Raw genomic sequence first — 25,596 nt, 5'->3', positions numbered from 1 at the left:
AAGGGTTTCTGGTCTACAGAGCCCAGAGTGACTTGTCTTCCATCAAGGGTGACTTTGAATCTAAGTAGACTCTGGATGGCACGCCCTTAGCCCTCACTCTCAGGAAGCAGAGCCAGACTGGTCCCTGGTAGTTCCAGGCCACTTTAGCAAAAGCAGAAATATGTACAGGTTCCTCGTACCTGGTGCTCTCCAGATAGTAGGGCAGCCATTGTGCTGGGAGCTTTCTGCAACAGGGAAGGAAGGACAGAGACAAAGCAGAACTGGCTCACAGAGGATGCCGTGGGCTGTGATGGATCTGATGTGTATTCAATCCTAGTGACCAGGAGAACCTCAGAAGTAGTATGGGTAGAAAGTTACTCTGACCCAATTATAAATGAAAACCTAAAAGAAATGGTTTTCGAGATTATAAATACACCAAGTTTATAGGTCTTCAAGGTTTGCTGTGAAATCAACAGAGTCATGACACCTTCCGGTTTCAATTTTGTAACAGTAAGGACATTCAATAGTGTATACTAACTCTGGCAGTATTTATTTCTAAGTCTTTAAATAACATTCAAGTCTTACTCTACTGTCCAGCCCAACAATAACTGCTTGTTACTCACCCAAAAGGTGAGATTTTGCTTTTCCACAGACCCACCACCACTCCAAATACCCTGGGACAAAATTTGGCAGTTCGTTCTGTATTATTTTGTGAGCAACTGTGCCCAGATAAACCCTACAATGGACACGATTACCTTCCCTTTCCTCAGACAATATTTTATTTTAGTTGCTTGAAGAGTTATTTTAAATTTGACTCTGTTACCAGTTCACATCATCTTTCTTCTGGATGCATAAATTTTATTTTGACATGATTAAATACATAGAAATTTCTTCTTAGATATTAACTTTTATTTAATTAATGGTGTAATTAAAACATAATTGCACCATTTACCCCTTCCCTCTTTCCTACAAGACCTCCCATAGTTCACCCTCTTAAATTCATGACCTTTCTCTTTAATTGTTTATATATATATATATTCAATAAATACATAGATTCAACCTTCTGAGCTGATTTAGTGTTGTAGATTTATGGTTTTAGGGCTGACCATTTGGTATCATTTAACCATTTAGGAGCCACACCTGAAGAAGACTAATTCTCCCTCTCTCAGCAGTTGCTTGTAGTTCTCCATCTCTGGGAGGAACCACATGAGATGTCCCCTATCCATGCTGGCATGTCAACTGTGGTTGTCATTATTCTGGTCTCCTTAAGCAGCCATACTGCTGAGATTTCATGGTCATAACTTTCCTGTCGTATCCAGAAGACACAACCCTGCATCAGACTTCCTGGTCCCCTGGCTCTTTCTGATCCCTGGGTGTAGGGATTGTGTTGTAGATGCATCAGCCGTGGCTGGGCACTCCAAATGCCCAAAGGCATTTGTTCCCTGCATTGCGACTGTTTGTGGCTTTCTGTGATGGCTGCATCTGCTGCAAAAGGAGCTCATTTGATGAGGGATGGGAGGTGCGCTTATCAGTAGGTGGAAGGATAAATATTTAGTGTGGTTAGGAGCTGTACTGGTTTAGGAACATGACAGTAGGTACACTCTCCTCTAAGATCTATGAATGACCTCACTTGTCACAGGCTAGGTAAGCTTACAATACTGTGCAGGATTTCCCGCCTGTTGAGTATTCCTAAGTCCAGTTAGAGAACTGTTGGTTCCTTCCAAGGTCTAAGTGCCAGCATTGCCCCTTTAGGGATGTCTTGCCACGCTGGTCGTGACTGTAGTTCATCGGTGTTACATCTGGGCGGGACTACTGACTGTTTCCTCCCTTGGTGGCTCACATATTGCTTTCTGATCCTAAAAAAGCCTGTTCTCAGAGAGCAGGCTTTCAAGTGAGACACAGCCCAAATCCTCCAAGTTCTGTGTCCAAAGCCACGGTGTCTTTGGCATCCCCTCCCCTCCCCAGGAGCCCTGGCTGCTAGGCCTTGGGAGGTGGAGTATTTGTGACTGAACTGCACTGAGCAGGCTCTCTTCCTACCCGTGGGTGGGTAAAGGGTGCTGAGATGGTTTCAGGATCTGCTGTATTGCATGTAGGCAACCACTCACATAGTGGAAATCTATCAGCCGTGACTGGCTAGCATGCCACCTTGGATTGGATAGCAAGTGTTTATCCCACCAGGGTCTCTGTGCCAGAGAATCATGGAAAGGAGACATGGGGAATGCGGACTCCTCCACCAGCCAGATACTTAAGCTACTTCAGAGTTCAGTGCTCTGGCTTCCGGAGTGTGGTGTGCCATGCCTCTTATTTAGAAACACAGTGTGCAAGGGAGGCTAGCCGCCAGGTCATGCCTACATTTTTTCCTTCCGGTTTGGGGTTCTTTGTTATAATGGCCCTTTGAAGTTAATATGGATGGGTATCAGGTCATACATTTTAGCCTTCTTAGAAGAAATGTACTTCGAGAACTTTCGGTGTTCTTAAAAATGGAAGTACTTTGAGAAGGGGCAGGTGGTTTTCTTTAGAACAGGAATTTATGTTATTTTAAATTTTATTAAGTAAATATGGTTTTCCTTCAATATTATGAAATTGTCACTGTGTAGCATACATCTGTACAGACCTCAATCTTCTGGATAAATTTTTTAAAAACCTGCTTGAAAACAATCGAACCAGACAGAGCCAGCTGAGCTTGAGAGAGAAAAAGAAGTACCCAAGCAGGAGACATGAACAAGCACCTCTCCATCCACTGCGAGCCCACAGGTCTCCAACTGCCCCTTCCCTAAAGGTTGCCAGAATTCCAACTTGGTTTTTCAGATTATCCCATGCAAGGCAGACTTTAGCCTGCACACAAAGGCACCTACTTCTAGAAGTTTTTAGAAGCCTTAGAAGGAAGGACTTTTAGGAATTTTGGAAAGATTTTTGGAAACTCTTCTAAGGACCTTCTGTTGTACGTGTCGCTTCCTCTCCCACCCCGGCCAGAGCTCGCATCCGGCTGCCCATCACCAGCTGATTCACTTGCCCTGAAGCTGGCGCTCTTCAGTTCTAAAGGACACATTCACAAAAGCTGGCTCCGCAGAGACTGGGGTGAGCTAAGGACAGCAGTGAGGAAAGGCTGCCCGGCAGGCCTCCTCCCTGGTACCTCTGCATACCCCTTCTGTTCAAGTGGGACCTGAATGAACTCAGGAAACCCAGACAAGAAGAACGCCGTCAGGGCTTGCTAATGGTGAAGTACCCAGAAATCTGGTTTCCATGACATGAGCAGATCCCGTGTCAGCTAGAATGCTAATTCTCCAAAAGAATAAATTAGCAACTTCCTGAATGCACCTGGGTACCCAAAGTTCCTCCAGACTTTTCTTTCTGCCTCAACTTCCTTGCTATCGTTAGTCCATATTATTAAAAAATGACAAGCGAGACATTCACAAGCCGTGTCTGTGTAGCCAACAGTACAAACTTGCTTTTTTTTGTCATTTCTTTTATTTGAAGGAACTTTTGTTTTTACTTTTTAAAAATGTTTATTTATTTATGAGATAGGGTCTCACTATGTTGCCCCGGAACTCATTCTGTAGGCCAGGCTGATCTTGAACTCTCAGAGATCTGCTTGCCTCTACCTCTCAAGTGCTGTGATCAAAGACGCAAGCCACCACACCTGGCTGTTTTTACTTTATTTTGAAGTTAACATTGTTTGCGTACATATTTATGAATTACAGTGTAAAATATCTATACATGCATACAGCATGCAATTGCTAAGTTGAGGCGGTTAGCATTCCCACGCCCCTCCTTACAGTCTAGAGTCTTTTTATGTGTGTGGCCAGGCTCCCTGTTAGCCCCCTTCATGAGTCCTGGCTCCTTCTTTGGGCCTTTGCTCTGTTCTTCCTGCTCCAAACCCAGCTCCTGCCTGTGTTTGCTTCTGCTGTTTCAGTTCCAGCAAACTTTTCTAGACCAAGTTGAAAGCAATGATGGGATCGTATTTCAGACATTGATCGCTGACCCCCATCTCACCCCACCGTTTTGATTTCAGATTCCCAACTTCCCCCAGTAAAGAGAGCATTTGAGTCATTTCTGGCAAAGTGATCTTTTAATAAAATCATTACGGGTAAATTCCAATTTGGCAGAATGACCCAAGAAAACATCTCTTGCTCCGAGAAAGCAGTCAAAGGTCACCAGGATCCCATGGAGACCGCTGCTCCGTCCTACTCGTTACCAGCTGAGGCAAATTTCTCCACCTTCTGGGCTTGTTTCCCTGTGAAGTGGAGCCAGTGGTACCAGCTTTGCAGAGATAAGGGTTGCTTGAAGGGCTTTCTAAAAACCTACCACTTACCCTAAACTGCGCACGTTAAATTTGGCAAGGCCACTCCTTACCACTTATAGACAACCAGAATGCAAAAACAATCCACAGGCGCGCCCCTACCCCCACAACTGGGAAGCCAGTGGCATTCTGAGAAAGAGCCAGCATTTCAGACACCGATTACCCAAACTCCTTTGTTTTATAGAAATTGAATCGTAAGTATTTTATCCACTTCACTCTGCCCATCAAGTCTCCAGCTTTGGAGGATGAGGACCATCGTCGAAGTCATCATCCCGATTGCCCAGCACTGCCAACTTCACCACACGCCTCTGACGGGCTCCACCGTCTCCAGCACAGAGTCCCTGTGCAGTCACGTGACAGGTGATGGCTCCCTTTCTTCATATATCAAGACAATTCACGGAGCTGTAGCCTTTAAAATGATGTAGACAAGCATACTAAATCATGGGGTAGCTCCAAGTTCAGTTCACTTAGATAAGTTCAAATTTGTTTATATTTGTTTGTATAATTATATTCCAAATGGAAGCAGTCAGAAGATGTATCCTAAGGTCCTACCCCCATCAGGAGCTTGCTAACTACTTCATTTTTAGGCAAATTGAACAACAACAACCAGCCTGCAGCAGACTTTTGACAAACGGTAATTTTTTTTATGAAACTGATGTCAACACTAAGCACTAAGACCATAAATTTAGCCTTCACATTTCAAGCTAAATTAACTATATTTCAAGGATTCCATGTTTCAAAATTAACTGGATTTCAGCAATTGCATGTCTCAGAAAATGAAAAAGGGTTAGAGTAAGTGTTACTTGGTTTAAGCCCTGACAATGTTGAGCTGCAATCTAAGTAACTGGCAGCAGTGCTGCAGGCAGCGAGCGAGAGCCTTGGATGCGTGAGTGTGCCCCTGCCCACAGCCCTGCCTTCTCCTCAGGAGCTGGGAGGTCCTGGAGGAAACACCTCCAAATCCCACCACACAGAGACAGCAAAAGATCCCATCCTCGCAACGAACAACATCCCCAACCTTAGAGAACACAGCAGCTTCCGGCATCTGCAGGGTACATGGAGCTCCGGGACCAGCCAACCCCCAGGTGCTGAATTAGACTCTGGAAAGGGGCTGGTTTCTGAATCCATTCCTCTGGCCTCCTCCATTGGGATGAAAATTTCGTAGCAAAGAATAAATACACATGTTTCAATTTGGTTGTTTTGGGAAACCCCTTTGGTCAAACAATAACAACAGAGGAACAACAGATCTACGTCCCAAGCCCAAATAAACCAAAGCAATAACAAACTAGGCCAGTATGTTCTGGAAATAAAAGTCATCTGTGTGTTTGCCAACGATAAACAGAAGTGTCAGGAGTTTATAGCATGCAGATCCATGGGGATCTGACTGGAAAGCAAATTCCACGCCGAGTCCTGCTCCTACATGACACAGCCTGTCGTGAAGCAGGCTTCTCTCTCTAGCGAAGGCTTTGGGAACAGGCTGCAGGAATGCATCCAGTTAGCTGACTTTTTCTGCACATCCCGCGACGTGCATGTATGGGCAAGGGGCAGGAGAAAGCCTGGATGAATGCATTTGAGAATGATTAATGGAAATATATAAAATGCAAGAGTGATTCATTAGCATTTGGGCTTGAAAGGGCCCTGAGGATACAGCCTACCACTTCTCTAGACTCACGCCAGGAGGTGTTGGAGGAGACTGCTTGTTCGTTTCCTGGCCACCCAGCCCCGAAATAATCACACAGAAACCGCTTGACCCATTAGCTCTAGCTTCTTGTTGGCTAACTCTTACATATTAATCTAACCCATTTCTATTAATCCGCGTATCGCCATGTGGCTGTGGCTTATAGGGTAACGTTCCATCGGGCTCCAGCAGGGTTACCTGGCTTCTCACTGACTCCGCCTTCTTTCTTCCTTCTTTCCAGCATTTAGTTTAGTATTCCCCCCAATTACCTCTATTCCCTGCGCAGGCCCAAGACAGTTTCTTTATTAACCAATGGTATTCACAGCCTACAGAGGGGAATCCCACATCAGAAAGGCGCCTGCACTACATAAGCCTGGGCAGTGCCCCGTAACCAGGAGCTCTTGTGGGAGAGTGCAGTGGATCTGCAGTGTTAAGCCTATTGGTCAAGTGTAGTGAGCTGAATGGCTCAGATGCATGGCCACCCTCAGCCTCTTGTAGAGGATGGATTCCTCCGTAACCCATCCCTTCAAACACTGTGGGCTGCAAGGACTCAGGTTTTCAACAGTTTCTTAGCCTTTCCCTGACTCCATCCTAACTCTGTGGCTTAACACTGGCCAGTCCAGAGGAGGAAAGAGGTCAGAGGGTAAAACTGGTGGGGTCTCCAAATTAAGAACTTTAAATTGGAAAACATTTTTTTTAAAAAAAAAAATCAGCACTAACAGAAAACTGGGGAAAGGACTCAATGTCCACAGATAACTCTTGGATATAAAAGACAGTAATAAAAAGAAAAACAATCCCATAGAATGATTAGACCCCATGGGAGGGAGGGTATTTCCCATGTTGCTTTTCTCAGTGGTGCTGGGGGTGAGATTGCTTTTGGGATGCACCCCACTGAGGGCGAAAGAAGCTCAGTTCAAAATAGAACTAAATGGTGAGGAAATTTAGCCTGGAGTCGTGATGGTGCTGAGGTTGGGTGACTCCGGGGTCAGCTCCATCCTACTGACCTACCCTCAGCCAACAGCAAGATCAACACAGCTGGTCCAGGCATCATGGTCTCACATAGCAACACGCAGCTTGCTTCTCACAGGCACGCTCTAGAGGATCAGGAAGTGTAGCATCCCTCCATGTAGACCTCCCAGAGGGCTTCTAAGGGGAAAGGGCCAGGGCCACTGGTGAAGGTTGGTGGCCCCCTAGGTGACAAAGTCAAAGCCATGCATGGCGTTCCTCAAAATCTATACCCCAAGATCAATGAGTTCAAGGCCTTAGGAATTCATCATCCAGTAAATTAAAATATATTTTACACCCGTATTCACACAGAGGGGGCGATTAGCTTAGCGAGTGTTTATGGAGGAACTGTTACGTAACAAGGACTGTTCTGGGCCCTGTGGGGTGGTGGCAAAACACAAGTCCTTGTTCTCATGCTGCCTTCTAAGTATAGGGCAGTGGAAAAGCACATGGCTGTGTTAGAATTCAGTGTGCTGGGGAAACTAAATACAGCACAGGACAAGACAGGCATGCGCGGGGAGGTTCCTTCTGAAGGAGTTGAGGAGGCCCGGCCACCCTGCGAAGAAAGGAGGCGGCCCAGCTCTACACTCCCGAAGTGCTATATTGTCTAATTTTCCTCATGCACCCCTGGGGGAAATCGTCTCTGTAGCCTGCCATTTGGAAAACTTTCCCTGTGCTTCTCTGGGTCCACAGAGGTTGACACGGGTGGGGCCTGTGACAATGGATCAGACCGGGCCTTATCTGCCCAAGTCTTATCTTACCCAAATGACGGTTTGAACGAGAATGCCCCCCCCCATATGCTCATATATTTGAATGCTTGATCAACAATTGATGGACCTGTCTGGGAGGGATTAGGAGGTGTGGCCTCGTTGGAGGAGGCGTGTCACTGCAGCTTTGAGGTAGCAAAGGACCATGCAATCTCCAGTTAGCTCTGCAGTCTGCTTGTGGGTGCAGAGGAAAGCTCCTAGCTGCTGCTCCAGTGTAGCGCCACCTGTTGTTCTACCGCGTGTACTACGGTACTACGCCTGTAGCATACCAACCAGATAGTTTGCAGTTCGCAAGCCAGGCAAGGGCTGGAGATTGAAACACACACACACAGAGACAGACACAAGGGCCATCCTTGAAATGAGAATGCCCAGAATGCCCCCTTGAATCAAGAATGCCAACTTTATTGTGTTCCAGGGCAGCTTATATAGGGTCTCCTTGACCAATGGCCACACCCCAACTCTCAGCTGCAAGTCCAATTTGTCAGATGAAGAAATCAAAACTAGAGCTATAACTTGCCTCAGGTCACAGGACGACTCAGTAGTGATAAAGGAACTAGGCTTCATCCTTGACACCAAAGAAATTCTCTTCACACTACACCACCTCAAGCCCCGACACAACAGGCCAATCAGAGTGTTCAAGCAAACGACTTGACTCAGGACGCGGCGACCTGAGTTCCATCCCCAGGACCTTTAAGAGAGAAGTAGAAAACTGACTTCTGCGAGTTGTTCTGACCTCTACATGTGTGCAATGACACGCACACACCCCACACGCTCACACACAGGTACATAAACAAATAATGGCCATTTTAAAACTTAAAAAACTTCCCACTGTCCTCCCTTCTTGCCAGTGAGCTCCACTGTGCTGCGGTTCCAATTGTTTCCTCTCTGCCTCAAGGCCTCTTCTTCAAGAGACAATCTTTGCAGCCTCCTCAGAGATTCTTGACCCAATTTACCCAAGCAACACCTCCTTGCTCTCTGTCAACATGAGCCTCTCTGCTCACACACTACCCCTGCCCCTCTGAGACACACTGGGTTGAAACAGCCATTTCTGGAATTTACTCTCTGAGGCTGTAAGTTAATGTCTGGGAGATTGAAGAAACGGCAGCGGGTAATCTTGGGCCAGGCTCTGTTTCAAGTTTATGGACTTTCCCAAGTTTAGTTCTAACATCCTTGGGTATCACTGGTCTCACGGTCAGAGGTTACATGAATAAGCACACTGAGGAAATGGCTCAGTGGTTAAAGCATGAAGGCCAGATTTTGGATCAGTACTGCCAGAGGTAGAGTGTGGTGGCCAACCTGTAATTCTCTGCTCCCCCCTGCCTCTCCCCTTCAACCCTCTCCCAGGGTCCCCATGCTCCCAATTTACTCAGGAGATCTTGTCTTTTTCTACTTCCCATGTAGATTAAATCTATATACGTCTCTCTTAGGGTCCTCATTGTTGTCTAGGTTCTCTGGGATTGTGATTTGTGGGCTGGTTTACTTTGCTTTATGTTTAAAAACCACCTATGAGTGAGTACATGTGATAATTGTCTTTCTGGGTCTGGGTTACTTCACTCAAAATGATGTTTTCTAGCTCCATCCATTTTCCTGCAAAATTCAAGATGTCGTTATTTTTTTCTGCTGTGTAGTACTCCATTGTGTAAATGTACCACATTTTCCTTATCCATTCTTTGGTCAAAGGGCATTTAGGTTGTTTCCAGGTTCTGGCTATGACAAACAAAGCTGCTATGAACATAGTTGAGCACATGTCCTTGTGGCATGATTGAGCATCCTTTGGGTATATACCCATAGGTGGTGTTAATGGGTCTTGAGGAAGGTTGTTTTCTAATTTTCTGAGAAGTCACCACACTGACATCCAAAGGGGCTGGACCAGCTTGCATTCCCACCAGCAATGCGGGAGTGCCCTCCCATCAGCAAAGCAAGAGTGCTCCCTTTTCCCCACAACTGCACAGAGGCAGTTTTTCAGCTGAGGTTTCCTCTTCCCAAGTGACTGGGTTCTGTCAAATTGACAGCTGAACCTAACCCTGACATCTTGGTTCCATTATGACACGTCAACAAAACTTCTGTTTCAAAATGGAATCGGCACGAAAGGTGAAGTCAGCTCACAGGAGCAGCTGCAGACTTCATGCCTGACACTGTCCTCACGCCTGCACTGGATAAACAAGCGCCCCTCATGAGTAGCAAAGCCAACTGCCTCTACTTCCAGAACCTCCTGGAACTTGTCAAGATAGGGGAGCTTGAATTTGTCAAGACAGGGGAGCTTGAATTTGATTTGTGTGGTGAGAAACATCTGCTTAAACTTATATTCTGAACAATCTCACAAAAGCTGAAATGACAGGAAAAAGGAAATAAGAGTATATTGCTATAGTTCAATGCAAATATTGTATTGCATTCAGGGGAGGATTTTTTTATGTATATTTTTCTGTTTGTTTCAGACAGGGTCTCCCTATGTAATCTTGACTAGCCTGGGACTTTTTATGTAGACCAGGCTGGCCTCAAACTCAGGGGGATCCACCTGTCTCTGCTACCTGAGTTCAGGAAACTTTTTAACAAAAAGCTCCTTTCTAAAGTGGTGCTTTGAGTCACAGCCTTCTGAGAGAGATTTCCAATGTATTGAGTCCAGGGTTGGAAGGTAATATCTTAGAAATGACTTCCAGTAGCCAGGAAAAAACATGAAGAGAAACGCAACCATTTAGGATCCCTGCCTCCAAACTGGCATCTGGGTCCTCTTTGTTTTGGGGTGCCATTACCTACTGGACAACATCCATGCTTCTTAACCAGGGATATAATGGCCACCAAGAGTTGGCCTCTGTGTTTCCTTGGCTGGTCCTGTGTGTTGCTGATTTCTCTACGATGCCTCTCTCCAGCACCTCTGAAGTCCTCCCACCCCCATACACCCCACTTTGCTTTGGACCCTCTTCCCCGATCCTTGGACAGAGTGTGGCTCCCTAGAGAGGCTTAGAACACTGTGATCTGCTTCCCATGTAGAGTTTTCTTTGGCACTGTTGGTTTATTTATTTATTTATTTATTTATTTATTTATTATTTTATTATGTATACAATATTCTGTCTGTATGCCTGAAGGCCAGATGAGGGCGCCAGACGTCTTTACAGATGGTTGTGAGCCACCATGTGGTTGCTGGGAATTGAACTCAGGACCTTTGGAAGAGCAGGCAATGCTCTTAACCACTGAGCCATCTCTCCAGCCCTGGTTTTTCTTCAGGAGCTAGCCAGGCCTCCAATTATCCGTCCTACAGAAGCTGCGGACTCTATTTTCATCCCTGCCACATGAGTAATGTTGCGGCCGTCTGCTCACCAGGAGTGCTTGGACCCTGACAGCACACCAGTCCGCTGCCAACTGGGTCTATCACTTCTTGTTTCCAACCTTTCACCTCCTGGTTGCCTTGGTCCCTCGGGGCCCCTTGAGCTCCGGGTCTACGTGCCTTTGGAGGTGGCCACCCCTGACCAGATGAGAGGTAAAGTTGTTAACTTGGCAAAGCTGGCTGTAGACGGCATCTTCTTGTCCCTACCCATTTCTCCCACCTACTCCGTGTGTTCCCTCTGCTCTCAGGAAAGGATTTGAAATCAAACATTTGTAGGTTGTCGTTGTGCCTGGAGGTGGGGCGGTATGAAATTAATCCTGACTGTGTACCAGCTCGCCTACTCTCTTCCCTTTGATCACCTATCTTTGATGTAGATATTATGATTCTCACTTCATATCTGAGGAAATTGAGGCTTAGCGATGTTAAGTAGTAGGGCAATGACTAAGACAGTAGATAGAACAAGATGTCTTTGGGGCTGCACAGACCTGTGTTTGGAGTCTTCACTGGCTGACTATCTTTGGGCTTTTCTGGGCCGCTGGGCTCTGGCTTATTGCCACTGCAGAGTTTGACACTGGAGTGACCAAAAACATGGTAGATGTGATCGTCTCTGAAAGGCCCGCAGCTTGCAAGAGTGCGGAGCTGGGATGGGCTCCAAGGCAGTGCCCACTCCGCTATACACTTGCCTTCCAGTGAGTACTCAGCCCAGCAAGTCCAGCACCAATGGCACTCACTGAGTGAGCAGAAATCTAAGTCACAGACTCACACATTCCTAGGAGCCTCTAATAGAACAAAACAGACTCAGAGGTGTGGGCAGGGGACTCAAGCCCTGCTCTGACCCCCAAGAGAAATGTCATAAAGGTGTGTGTCCATGTTTGATGTACATGTGTGAAGGGCTATGGTGCCAGAGATCAGCACTGGATGTGTGTCCATGTTTGATGTACGTGTGTGGAGGGCTATGGGGCCAGAGATCAGAACAACATGTCTTTTTCAAACACTCTCTACCTTGGGTTTTGAGACAGGATCTCTTACTGAACTTGAAGCTTGATTTTGCTAGACTGGCTGGCTTGGAACCCCTAGGGACCCTCCTGTCTGCTTCCCCAACGCTGGGATTATAAGATGTGTTACCGCACCCAGTCCCCCGCCCCTTCCCCAGCATGGGCACTGGGAATTGAACTCAGACTCTCCACTTACATGCTGAGTACTTTACCAACCCAGTCATCTTCCAAGGCCGAGACTTTTTCTCTTTTTGTGCAGTAAAATCTCCTTGACATCCTCTGACCCTCAGACTCTTAGTAAGCAGGCAGAGATTCAACGCTAGCATCATTCCTTTCTCCCCGAGTCCCCACCCCCACCCCGTCCTCTGCATTTCTATGTCTCCCCCACCTAACCCCAGCTGGCTAGGTCCTGTTCTGGTGTGTCCAGGAGTTACCCACGTTTCCCAACTCAGAAGCGAGCCTGAGTTCTCTCCAGCAGACAGAAATCCTTCGCCTTTAGAGGACTGAAGATGAAGGGAGGATGTAAGATATCAATGGCTTCTGTTTGCTCTCTGCCACAGGAGAATGTGGCTCGGCAGGATCATGTTCTCTCTCTCCCTTGAGCTCAGAAGCAAGCTCTGAGGTCATCCTAACAAGAGCCCTCTGCCTGTGAAAGACACAGAGAGGGAGAGAGAGGCAGGGTCACGTTACCACACTCTCACTCCTGAAATGGACATTTTGATTCCCTGATGCCAACGATACTTAAAAGAAGCCATTCTCTGCTCTCAGTCTGCGTTGTTATAACAGAAAGCACGGGCTGGGAAAGTTTACAAAGAACAGAAACCTAAGATCAAAACACTGGTTGTTTCCCCGAGGCCTGGGAAACGACAGCATCTAGGTGTCCTTGCACAGCAGAAGGAGCAGAAGAAGGGCAGAGGGAGGCTGATATCATACCCTCACAAGGCGGAGGAGTGAGGCAGGCCTTGTAGGGTAGAGCCCTCATGACAATAACTCTCAAGGTCCCCACCTCTTCACACCACAATGGGGTGACGTTTCAATGTGATTTTTAGACAATCCATAGCACCTATGCAAAGAATTTCAGTCATTAGAGAAGAGGAATGAGTGTTTGGGAGGTTGGGGACCCTTTTCTTCTGTTGCACAAAGTTGGCCCTGCCAGCATTTCAATCCTAGAACCAGGCGCTTGAAAGTCAGACCCTCCAGACATCCCCAGAGGGTATCATTATCCAACACTTATGTCCATCACACACACAGGCTGTGGTGAGTGAAAGGAAAGCCCCAGACGACTCACCCATACCATCCCCAGCCCTGCTGTCAGTGGGTGTCGAGGTCCCTGTAAGCAAGGCAGGGAAACATCCAAGCGGGGGGGGGGGGTGAATGATGAAACTCGGGACCTCCCATAAGGAAGGTTCTATGGATGGAGGATGCAGAGTACATGGGACCTCTCATAAGGACGGTTCTGTTGATGGAGGATGCAGAGTACATGGGGCCTCTCATAAGGATGGTTCTATGGATGGAGAATGCAGAGTACATGGGGCCTCTGGTAAGGATGTTTCTATTCCCTGAGAGACAAAGTTCAGGATTAAGGCCTAATACCCCGGATTTCGGAGGATTCAGAAAGGCTGACTCTATAGAATAACAAAGAGCTCACTGGGTTGTTAAGACAACATCCACTCCAGCCTTCTGGGTGAAAAAGCGTCAATCATTTTCTTCCTTTGAAGATTAAAGGCCTTCGTTTTTAACAGTTCTGTGTTTTCTAGTGTTTTCTGTGAGCTGCCTCTCGTATACATAGGACTCAGGGTGTCTTTACAACCTGCAGGGAGGGTTTGGAGACCTGCTGTCCCTAGAGGGCTCTGACTTTTATGAGAATTGCCCTACGGCACAACCCATCCATGGGCACGTAGCACATGCTGGGGCTTCAGGAGGAATCTGGAGAAGGCTTGCATTACTCTCCTAGGCTGTGCTCAGATGCCAGCTTTCATGGGAGCCTCTGGGGAGTCCCAGTAAACTGCAGAGGAGCAGGGACAAGCAGACGGATGACTATGGCAGGGTTCCGCCTTGTCCAGGTCTGCCATCTGTGAGAGTTTTTTGCTCAGCTTCCTGAGACCAGGGCAGGAAGCAGCTGCCTGCACAGTTCATGTTTGTGCCCACGTCCCTTGCCATTGCGACTGTTTGGGAAATCAAGAATAAAAAGAAATCTGCGTCAACACCTACAGGCTTAGCATCAGCTTCTTCCCACGGTGAAGTTCCTACACCGTCTGCTTACAGGTCAGGACTCCTTCAGACATTTCCTGAGTGCCTCATATATACACAAGACAGGCACTGTCTTCATTTTAATGGAACCTTTCAGATAGCATGCCAGGCAGCATGGATGAATCATTCCAACAGTTATAAAAATTCAAAGAGGAAGGGTCAGACTGTGGGGGAAGTGGAGAGCCCAGCTCTGTGCAGGAAAGCCCTTGGTGGAGCCAGACTTCTGCAGAGATGGAGTGTAAAGCAGAGACCACACGTTTGCTTCCCGGCCACCCAGACCCAAATAACCACACAAAAACTGTATTAATGACAACATTGTTTGACCAATAGCTCAAGCCTTTTCCTAGCTAGCTCTTATGTCTTAAATTAACCAATTTCTATTAATCTGTGTATCAGTATGAGGCTGTGTCTTACGGGCTAAGGTTCTGTTCTGGCATCTTTCTCCTTCGGCAGCTACATGGTGTCTCTTTGACTCCACCTTCTCTCTATATATATCTCTGCTCAGATTTCCCACTGGCTCTACTCTGCTGGCATACAGAGGGGAATCCCATATCAATGGAGAAGGCTGGGGGAAGTGCTTCTAAGTAAAACAGACAGTATCACAGGGTTCTGTGTAGCTTCAGATGTCCCATGGGCCTAGAGCAGAGAGGACGGGGAAGGGGAGACTGAACCCACCAGGCTAGGAATGGCAGGAGTGCCCATAAAGAGTGGGGTATGGGGTCTATGTCCAAAGGCATTGTGTAGCTACTGAAGGCGTGGGCTGGAGTTAACTGATAACTCTCACAGGTTTCTCTGACTGCCCAGGAAGGAGTGGAGCCCAAAGCCACTGTTCCTTCTTTACTGTCTGCTTGGATGGGTTACCACGGGTCCACCGCACTCCTCTTGCTGAGCTGCCTTGGCATCATCTCTCACCTCAGAACAGGTGGTCACAATCCTGTCGGGAGAGGAGATTTATCAGGGTCACCTGGCCACGCTCTTGGCCTGAGAGCTCCGGGGTATGACAGTAAGCCTGGGAGATGCTTCCTGGAATTATGTTTAACCCGCCATCAGTAACCCAGAAGGCTGACTTCATGGGTTTAAGGAGGAGAAAACACACCAAAATAGCTTAATTCAATCACTTGTCTTCTTACTGGGTGCTCTGCAGTGTGACTTAATTCTGAAAGCAAGCTACTTGGATCCGAAAGATCTATTCTGCCCTAAAAGGACTATGACATTTGAACTGTGGCTGTGGTGCGTGCGTGCGTGCGTGTGTGTGTGTGTGTGTGTGAATATGTGCACATCATGTTTACAGGAGCACACAGTAGGCAGAAGAAGGCATCAGATGCACTGGCACTGATTTATAGGCGTCTGTGAGTTGCCATGTGGGTTGTGGGAACACCACCCTGTCCTCCCGAAGAGCAGTGTATGTTCTAACCATCACATCTCCTCTGCCCTGTGGGGGTTCTCTTCAGAGTAACAAACAAAGTCATTTATGTTGATGACACAGCACATCTACTGCCTAACCCGGAGAAGAGACAACTGCAACTCACCGGGATGTTCTCTTGTTTGGGTTTGAGGAGTTCTGTTTTTCTTAAAATGGGACTAAGTACAAATGCCCAAGAAAGCAAAGATCTTAGAGTTTACAAACCCACGATGGCGCCCTGACCCTGGCACCAACTGTAGGTCCTTAGACAAGGACCTGAACCTATCAGAGCCTCTGTATCCTCTCAAGAAAGAGAAGGGAGGGAAGAATCAAAACAGTTGGCTATGTTGACGGCATTTACTGTAGGCGCATAAAGAATGTCCTCAGCAGAACTCTTCCATGGCGAGAGGCCTTCTGAACTGCAGGTGAGGGCTGATTGCTGATCTTCAGTGGTGAGCTCATGAAGCTTGGCTGGACGAGCTGCTTGCACCTCAAAGGCACGCTGGTTGCACTCCCACCAGGAGTGTGCTGGGGAACCCACGCCGCCGCAAGCCCTTCCCGCAGTGAGAATGGCGGGCTCCCTAACTTTTGCCACGCTGTTGATAACAATATGCTGGTGTTTTGTTTTGTTTTTCTAAGTTCAGAAGTTTATTTTTCAGTCATTGTTAGGGGAGCCCTAAATTCCCACTACATTAGTGCGTGACAAAGGATTGAGGCAGGTGTTTTATGCACCCCAGGGGAGCACCTTCTGAGATGCACGGTAGACACCCAACACACATACTAGAGGCTTCAGTCCTTTGGATGTTTTTACATCTTCAAAACTTAGAACAACTCAATGGATCAAAGCTTTTTCATTTTTGTTTCCTTAAATATATATTTCTAGACCCAATAAAGAAAAAATCATGTAATTTTTTAATAACTGTCTCAGAGAACAATCTGATGGCAACTTTAGAATCTAGTTGCACTAAGTATAGAAAATGCCAAGGGATAAATCACAACCAGGAAATCAATGACCACTTTCTTAAAAGGCCAGCTACTAGCAAAACCTCTAAACCAAGGGATAAAAGAAAATAGTGTGTCTTAGTCTGTCTCAGCTTCTATGACAAAATAACCTATGCCAGGTAGTTTAGAAACAGAAATGTATTACTCAAGGTCTGGAGGGTGAGAAGCCCCAGACCAGGGCACCAGCAGTTTTGTTATCTGGCGAAGATTTAGTTTCTGCTTCAAAGAGGGTGCCCTTTGGTACTTAGGGGGAAGGTAAGTCCTTCCAACTGTTCTATAAAAGCTTTTCATCCATGAGGGTAGAGCCCATGTGATAATTTCTTCCTAAAGGTCCCACCTGTCTTACTATTGCACTGGGCATAACTTTCAGCGTATAATTTATGGGGGACACCAACATTCCACATAGCAGAGTATAAAGCTACATCGCAAGAGTCAGAAAGACTCTAAAGAGAAAAGTCAGGAGGCTTTGGTGGTTCCAGACACCTTGAGATCAGTCAAAAGGGTCACTTGCTGGGCATTTTTAACTCCTTTGCTGACTAGATCTATTAACGTTGTAATAGGATAAGCCATGAGCAGGACACCTTGTCTGAATGTGTACAGAAGTAGAACAAGATTAAGAGATAAAAATAATGCCACCTCCCCTCAGCCCAGCAGAAACAGGCTGTGACCTGAGGAACCCCAACCAAAGAAAGCTACAACTCCTCTTGATGGAAAGTGTCACCCTGGCACTTGCTGTCACCCTAAGGGTGCTGCTTTGTGGGTGCTCGGGATTGTTCAGCTAAACAATCCCCTGGGTGGTGGAATGTAGCCTAAGAAAATGAGACCCAAAGTGAGCTTCACAGAAGAGGAAAAAACATACGGGGGCTCATCCCTTCTTTTCAGACATCATTACATCAGCACGCTTTCAGATCATCCACCTCTCCCTCCAACAAAGATGCAACCTCTGCTACCCAGCTCCCTGAGTCTTCTCTGGGATGGAGTTGAGGGGCTATAGAGGTGGTGCATTGTTGGAGAGTACTGGTTAATCCTGCAGAGGACCTGCTTCGCTCCTAGCACCCATGTGGTGGCTCACAACCACAGGTAACTCCAGATCCAGATCCAGATCCAGGGAATATGGTGCCCCCTTTGACCTTCCAGGTCACCAGGCACACGTTTTCCATGGAGATATAGCAGACAAAACATCAATATACATACAATAAAAATAAATAATAACACCCCCCGACAGAATTTCCCTGTGTAGCCCTGACTGTCCTGGAACTCACTTTTAGAGCGCTGGTCTCAAACTCAGAGATCTACCTGCCTCTGTCTCTGCCTACTGAGCACTGGGATTAAAAGTGTACACTACCACCATCCAGCAATAATAAATCTTAAAAAACATATTTATAGTGAATTCTCAACCTTTCCCGTAACTTTGGAATATAATTGTATTTGGAGACAGAACCTTTGAAAGATAATCTGGTTCAGCTGAGGTTACAGGCAGGCGTCATGCTCGGTTTGAAACCAGCCTTTTCACACCCTCCCCTTGGACTGCAAGAAAAAAACTATCGTTGTGTTGTTTCTAGCAGAGCAGTACACAACCCATGCATTTTAAGTGTTTAAGAGAACTATTCAAGGGAGAGAAGTGGAATGAGAGGGGCGGAGGAGTGTTTGGGGCGGCCTGGGAGGAGTATGGATGCCCAGTAACTCACCAGTAGCTACCCACCTTAGAAGCAGCAAGTGTGCATGACATTAGAGGGAGCTGAACTTGTGTTATAGCTTAGGTCAGAGCAGCCGGAAGTAACTATGGAGACCCGGTGAGGACAGCCTTCAGCTCTATGAAAATCTTGGAGGGGAGATGAATAGGGAGCCGCCACCCAAGGGTCAGAGAGAGCTACGTAAGTAGGCAGAGAGAAGTCATAGGTTCCAGGGAGAACACAGGAAAAGTAAAGCTAGCTAGAGCTGAGGTTCTCTGTCCCTTAGGGCTGCTACTGCCCTCCATAGCCTGTGTGTCACCTGCTGGGTGTCCTTACTGGGGGAAAAATTCAGACCTCATCTCCACAGCACTAGCAGACAGTTGCTGTGGCTGCTTCCCCCAGTTCCAGCCAGGTCAGAAGTTAGGCTTTCCCCCCAGCTGTTGCTGTGCTAGTCCAGATGTTTCTCTTCTCGTCAGTTAGTAAAACAGTCTGAAACATGTTGCTCATGGGTTTTTTCCCTTTTTAATACCCACTCTCTTTGACTATAATCTGGTTGTATAGCCACCTGCACCACCAATTTTACAACATTTTCATTACCTGGGGGAAAAATACCATACCTATTAAGAGTCATTTTTCATCTCCTCCAATACCCACGCCCTTGGCGATCAAGCTTCTTTCCCGTCTCTAGAATTGCTGGTTTCTGAATATTTTATAAGGTATAATCATAAGCTACCTTCTGTAATTGGCTTCTCAGTCAGCATAATGTTTCAAGCTTAGCTGGTGTATAGCATACATCAGTAATTCATCATCTGTATTACCAAATAATATTCATCCACTCACCAGCTGGTGGGATGTTTGGTCTAGTGCTACTTTTTAGTTACTAGGCGTGGTGAGTCTTCCCTCTTCATCTAAGCAAAACTAGAGAACGCCTCTCAGGACACGCTCAGAGATTCAATTCCATAACGGTTCTAAACCCCACCACCAAATTGGCAACCGAGATTAACCTTTACAAACGTTCGTGTGAAGGCTTCTGTGTGGCTCCTCTCATCTCTTAGGTGTGTACCTAGAAGTGGCCTTGCTGGAACACAGAGGCTGTGTCTTCCTTTCTGAAAGCCTGGCACGGGGAAGCAGCCGGAACCCTGCCCGGCACACCCAGCACAGAAGCAGTGTAGGGCTTCCCAATTCTCCACAGCTGCATCACTGCTTAGTCTCCAGCTTTTGTTTTCTTAAATCCTAAGTGATAACTTCTTACAGCTTGGGATATTCTTGGCCGTTTACATGCGTCCTTTGTGTGGACAACCACTCAGATCTTTTGCTCATACGTTAGTTGAATCATTTGTCTTTTTTCATTACTGGACTGCAAGGGCAGGGGTATAATTTTTGAAAGCTCTCTCCGGTCCTATGGATTACCTCTTCATGTCCATGGCCACCTATGCATTTGATCATGTCCAATTATGGATTTCATCATTTCTATTTGCGCTTTGGATCATTTCCCAGGAACTGTTGCCTAACCTAATAGCATGAATATTTGCCAGTTATATTTTAAAGAAATATTTAACGGTTTTAGCCTTTACTTTTTACATCTTTGGTTCCTTGCAATTTAACTTTTGTGTTGGTTGTGAGGTAGGGAATCCCCCCATTCTTCTGCACATGAGTCTCTAACATATCTCTTGAGAAATTGTTTCCTTTTTGGATGATTTTGGCATCCTTGTCCAAAATCAATTGCCCATGAATGCAAGGGCTACTGAATAGTTTGTTGGGATATCTAATAATACCTATGCCAAAGGTCACATACCATATTATATAACACCCGCAATTTGCATTTATTCATCAGACTAAAGAGATGGCAGACAGACACCATCCTATTCGAGTTCATTTTGAAAATTAGAAGACAGACTCTCAGTAAGTGGTTGAGTAGTAATAACTTAATTTATACCTCAATTCAGATGAAATTACCATGGGGCATGTGTTCTGGATCGGAGCCTAGACAGGGCTCTATGAGCCAGGGATCCATCTGATGTGACTTCAGAGACTCTTCCCAAATACAGCGCCAAGGTCTTACACTCTGAGTCCTGTCACTGAGGCAAGGCACTTGCCGGCACTTCTTCATGACTTTGGGCAGACTTTCTAATCACCTTGACCGGGAGGAGCCAGGTGCTGGGGTTAGGGAGCAAGCTCGTTCTCTGTGCGGCTGCCAGCTGCTATTTTAAACCCCTCTCTCTATTCTGCCCCCCTACGTGGCGTCATTTCTAAGCCAGAAGCTTCGGCAGGAAGCCGCTGGTTGCAGTATATCAAGCATCAGCACATCCATTTTCTACCTTTTGGCAAAGTCAGTAATTTGGTTTGTCTTTTGGACGGGATAGAAATTGTGTGGAGGATGTTAAAAAAAAAAAAGAGGCACTCTAGGGGCACACAAATTTTAAGGAGCTAGCAAATTTATCTTCCTTTATTATACTGTTCTGGAATGCACTGTGAGAAAATAAAGGTTTTGCCTCTAGCCCTGAGGACCAACAGGAGCATTAATCTGTGAGATACAGACAGGCAGGTCTGTACATAGCTACATCTACAGTCATAGTATAATAAACCTTTGAAGTCTCTGAAACCCTCTGCCTCAGAGTCTAGGGTGCTTTCAGAAATCCACGTTCCCAAAGCTCTCTTGAATCAGAAGTCTGGGCAGCAGATGTTAGAATCTGTGTTTGAAGACACCCCTGGAGGGTCTCCTACACCCCGAGATCGAGAGCTGCCGACTTGGGAGCTTCCTGAGAAGGAAGCACTTGCATCCCAAGTGTCAGAAAAGCACAGATCTGGAGTTAAACTTTAATTTCCGCTCCAGGCTGGAGTCGGCAGACAGTGGTACAATGGTAGATGCACAGATGGGGCCCGGCGCCTCGCACCACACAGGGGCCACCTTTATTGGGTGAGAATAAAGGACTCCTGGCTCGCAGGGCACCTTGAGGATTAAGCGGGACAGTGCACACAAAGGCTCTAACAATGTCGGACACAGACATTGTTATTTATTTATGTGCATATCATTTATGGCACGGCACCAGCTGTCTCTCCCCAGGCCCCTCTCATTAGCCTCCTTGGTTACATTCTTGACTTAGGAGTCACACAATCAGCTAGGTGCTTCACCATTGACCTATGGAGCCTGATAGAAGAGCTGAGAAATTCTGATGACCAGCTGAAACAGGGTCAGCCAGGCCACTGACCACTGCCAGGTGTAGTCTTTTCAGGACAACCAGCAACAAACCCAGTGGTCCTATCGTAAGGATTTAACTTGTATTTCTCAGTTCTAAAACATGCCAAAATTGATAAGTACAGAACATCACAAAAAGCAGTATCTTCCCCTTCATTATCCAGAATTGTACCCTATGCAAACAAACCCTGCTGGTTGCTCTCGGCTGCAGCAGGTATCTCTGCATGGTGCAGCCAGATGGTGTGCAGACCCTGCTGGGCTCCGAAGGGCCCTGGCTTGGACTCAGTGGCTGCCATCTTGAAATTCTTAGTTATTCTCTCCTTGAGCTTGAGTCTTACCAGTGAAATTCAGTGCCCGAGTGCAGCACCCTACTGTGAACCAAGCCCTGATGGCCAGCTAGCCTAGGCTGGTGGAGGAGGGCAGACACCCTCATGGGCTGCTCTGTCACCCCATAACTCCTGCAGCATCTGGCTGGCTTCTCTGGCTCTTGGCAGGTCCCCTCCGTGCTTCGCGGGCCTTTTTCGCTTACAAATAAGGTACCTTTTATGCTCTGTGAATTCCCCCCTTGTCCTCCTCTTGCTTTTCAGTGAGGCTGTTTATTTAAAGTTCTATGTTTCTTGGCATTTGTCACGGGATACGCTTGCTCAGTCCCATTGGTAGAGATGGGGGGAGGGGAGGAACCCGGTGTAACCTACAAGCGAGCCACCTTAGTTCTAGGAATTTATCCCAAGAGAAAACTAAGTAAAATTATTAATCAAAAGGAGTATTATCCCAGTAACATTATTGCTAGGAAGTTAGAGGGGGTTGAGTAAATGACGCCCTTTCCATACAGCCAGCAGACGTGTTAAAGATAACATGGCTGAATGGGCAAAGGTGAGGAAGAGTTGTCATCAGTGCGGTAATGAAAAAAATGTCAAGCAACAAAATTACTTTAAAATCTCATTTTTTTTATATAAAAAGACACACATTTACATGGTAGTTTTCTGGGAGGCGTTTGGGCTGCCCTCTTTTCTGCCATCTTGGGATTGTTTATAATGCCTGCCATTTGCAGCCTCTGGTGCCTTTCTCTCCTTGCCTTCCCAGGTGTGCTGGAAGATGGACTGTCCTCCAACGGTGTACTCCGATCTGCCGTCCCAGGGGGAATAGCCAACCCAGAGAAGAAGATGACCTGTGGGACACAGTGTCCCAACTCCCAGAGCCTCAGCTCAGGCCCTCTGACCCAGAAACAGAATGGCCTTTGGCCCACAGAGGTAGGGGCGCGGCCACAGAACCAACTGGGGACTGGAGAATGGGTGGCGTTTACTTTAAGTCAGGACTGACGGCTTTGGGGATGGAGATTCTCCACCCTCCCTCACTTAAATCCTCTCCCGTGGGCTGAAGGGTTTTCGTTAACTTGCAGAAATGTGTCCTCAAACGAATCAAGTAATGAAGCCTGTGGTAAGAAGCAAACTTGGAGTTTTACCTCACACCCTCCAACCACTTGGTCAGTGCAAGGGTCCCCGAGGGAGATTCTTGTAAAATATCATAACATCGCTACCTTTAAACCCTTGCTGTTGGCAAGGCAGCAGGCTGTGGTCCCTGGAGCTGGCTGTCATCTCTTACCCTTTTCTCCCTGGAGCTCTTGGTTGGATGCCCTCCTTCTGCTGTGCCTGGCTTCTCCATGGAGGGGCTGCAGCCTAGAACAAAAGTTCTGAGGAGACTGGGCTCTGTGCCCTCTCTCCTTCCTCCTACCAAATTCCCCCTCCCATTTTCTCATGGTCCCTGAAGTCCCCCACTTACTGTCTGCTTCAGAATGTAGGGCTCCACCTTCCCCTGAGGACACAGCTTCCCACCCAGTGATGGAATTCTTGTTTGAGAGGCTTTGATCAGCAAACTGGTTGCAAACTCATCTCTGAAGTTCACTAACTGGGTAGACTTGCAGGAGTCAATCTCTCAGACCCTCAAGGTTCTTTAAACATATAACGGAAATGAAATAATACCCCAAGGAACAGAAGACGGGTCTGCTCTTGTAAATTGAGATACGCATAACAGTGGCAAGGAGGCCAAGCAGGATAGCTTGGCACTCACCACAAAACGGAGCTCTACTGCTAACTGGGGAGGTAGCTGAGAGCGTCTTCCTAGGGCCTGGCATTGACTACTTTGCCTGTGCATAAGCTGACCTCAAGGAGAGCCGAGTCATCATCGATATATCCCAAGGCAGTCTGGGCTCCACAGAACCGTGCTCACCAGTTTGGTGAGAGTTCTAGTGAAGGTTCCGGTATGTGGCCCCTATCCTCCTCCCCTTACTGGGTTCTCCACTCTTACAGCCAGAATGAGCTCTAGCAGAGAGGGGGCAGATTGACCTGGGAAGTGGCCTGAGCCCTGTGCTTGTGCCAGAATGAGCTCTAGCAGAGAGGGGGCAGATTGACCTGGGAAGTGGCCTGAGCCCTGTGCTTGTTTTCCCGTGTATTGGATGGCATGGATAGTACTACATAAGTGATGGAGATGGCTGTGATCCCTTTCCACTGAACAAGGTGGAGCAAAGCATCAGAACACCTGGGTCGGGACTGTAGCCCCAGGGGCAGAGTCTTCCTTAGCTGTAAGAAACATTGGGCTCAGTCCCCAGCACTGGGAAATGAGAGTACCCAGAAGATGGAGCTAGAAAGATTAAAAGTTCGAAGTTATCCTGAGCTACATTTTCACAGCAGCGAGAAACCAACACGCACACGTTGAATATCACAATTCTAATTTCAAATTTGAATCTCTTCCTGAGCGAGCAGCACGCAGTACAACCTTCTTTCACGACGCTGGCCAGCAACAACGAAGAGGGTAGCAGCTTCCAGTCAGCCTGGAAATCACCAGGGACCCAGCTGAGAGCCCGCAGTGAGCTGCGTCTGTAAGCTGGAGCATTCAGGATGTTAGAAGTGCTACATACATTTCTCGACTTGTATTGGGTTTACTAGTGTGCAAGTCGCCACGAGGTTGGAACTTTACTGCACTTCCCCTGTGCACCGTCACCTGGATGATGGATCTTCTCCAGCAGCCGCCTTTGGAGAAGCATGCAGCCTCAAGCACACACCTCCTGCAGTTTTCAGATTTACCAGAAAAATGCATGGATTAAAGACGAACCTTGCTAGGCCTCGAGAGTTTCCTCATTAGTTCCTACGAGCACTTTCAGGTTCCCCTTGAGTGCTGTTCAGATGCCAGGCACTGTTTGAGTGCCAAGAAGCCGGGAGTGGGAAAGAGAGAGGCACTGTTTCCTCAGTGCCAGCTGCCGTCAGCATGAGAGTCAGATCAGCAGATAATGACTGTGTTCTGAGAGACCTGGGAAGTCACCACTGCAGGTAGTGACTTCTCTGTTAGCACCTATGCCCCTCACGGGCTCACATTCGCTTCTGAAGGGCCATGGGACTTGATGGACAGTATCGATGATGGCGAGCAACATCCTTTGCGTTTGGACAAACAAACCTTGTATTTTTTCCTTCAGTTCCTTCTGGTCCATGTTTTTCTGGCCAGCAATCGATAGGTGTTAACTGGAAGAACAATCGCATCAACAATGGTCTGTCACAAGTTGGAGCCGACTGTCTCAGTAGGGAGCTCTTTGTATGCCCTGCTTCCCTTGATTGTGTGGGGCCATATTGACCCCAGAACATTTAAGACATCATTGGTCATTGGCTTATTCTCCTTCACCCCATCCTGTGCTCCACAAACAACACAAGAGGCGTCTCTGTTGCTCTCTGTTAGGTAAGGGAGTCTAAGAACTCTGCACATTCTCTGCACCTTGATATGCTATTTTCTTCAGACTAACAGCTCATCTCACCCCTTAAAAGTCAAACAGACAAAACTCTCTCACGGCCAGCTCAGCAGGTAAGGGTGCTTCCTACCAAGCCTGAGTCTGATACCAGGAACCTGTGTGGTAGAGAGAGCCAATTCCTGAACCTTATCCTCTGATCTCCACAGGCACTCTAAGGCAAACGGGCGCACGTGCAAACACACACACACACACACACACACACACACACACACACACACACGCACAAGCGCACACACA

General features: G+C 47.1%; 1 protein-coding gene across 1 annotated transcript in view; it reads left to right on the top strand.

The window, feature by feature from the left end:
* Baalc (BAALC, MAP3K1 and KLF4 binding) overlaps positions 1 to 25,596 on the top strand; it is a 52,022-nt gene that overhangs the window by 17,717 nt on the left and 8,709 nt on the right. The window contains exon 2 of the mRNA XM_005367540.3: positions 22,650 to 22,816. Within this exon, the coding sequence (XP_005367597.1) occupies positions 22,650 to 22,816 (167 nt within the window). The remainder of the gene's footprint in view (positions 1 to 22,649; positions 22,817 to 25,596) is intronic.

This window comes from Microtus ochrogaster, unplaced genomic scaffold, assembly GCF_000317375.1.
Source record: "Microtus ochrogaster isolate Prairie Vole_2 unplaced genomic scaffold, MicOch1.0 UNK19, whole genome shotgun sequence".
NCBI classification, from domain to species: Eukaryota; Metazoa; Chordata; class Mammalia; order Rodentia; family Cricetidae; genus Microtus; species Microtus ochrogaster.
This window is presented reverse-complemented; position numbering and strand designations above follow the sequence as displayed.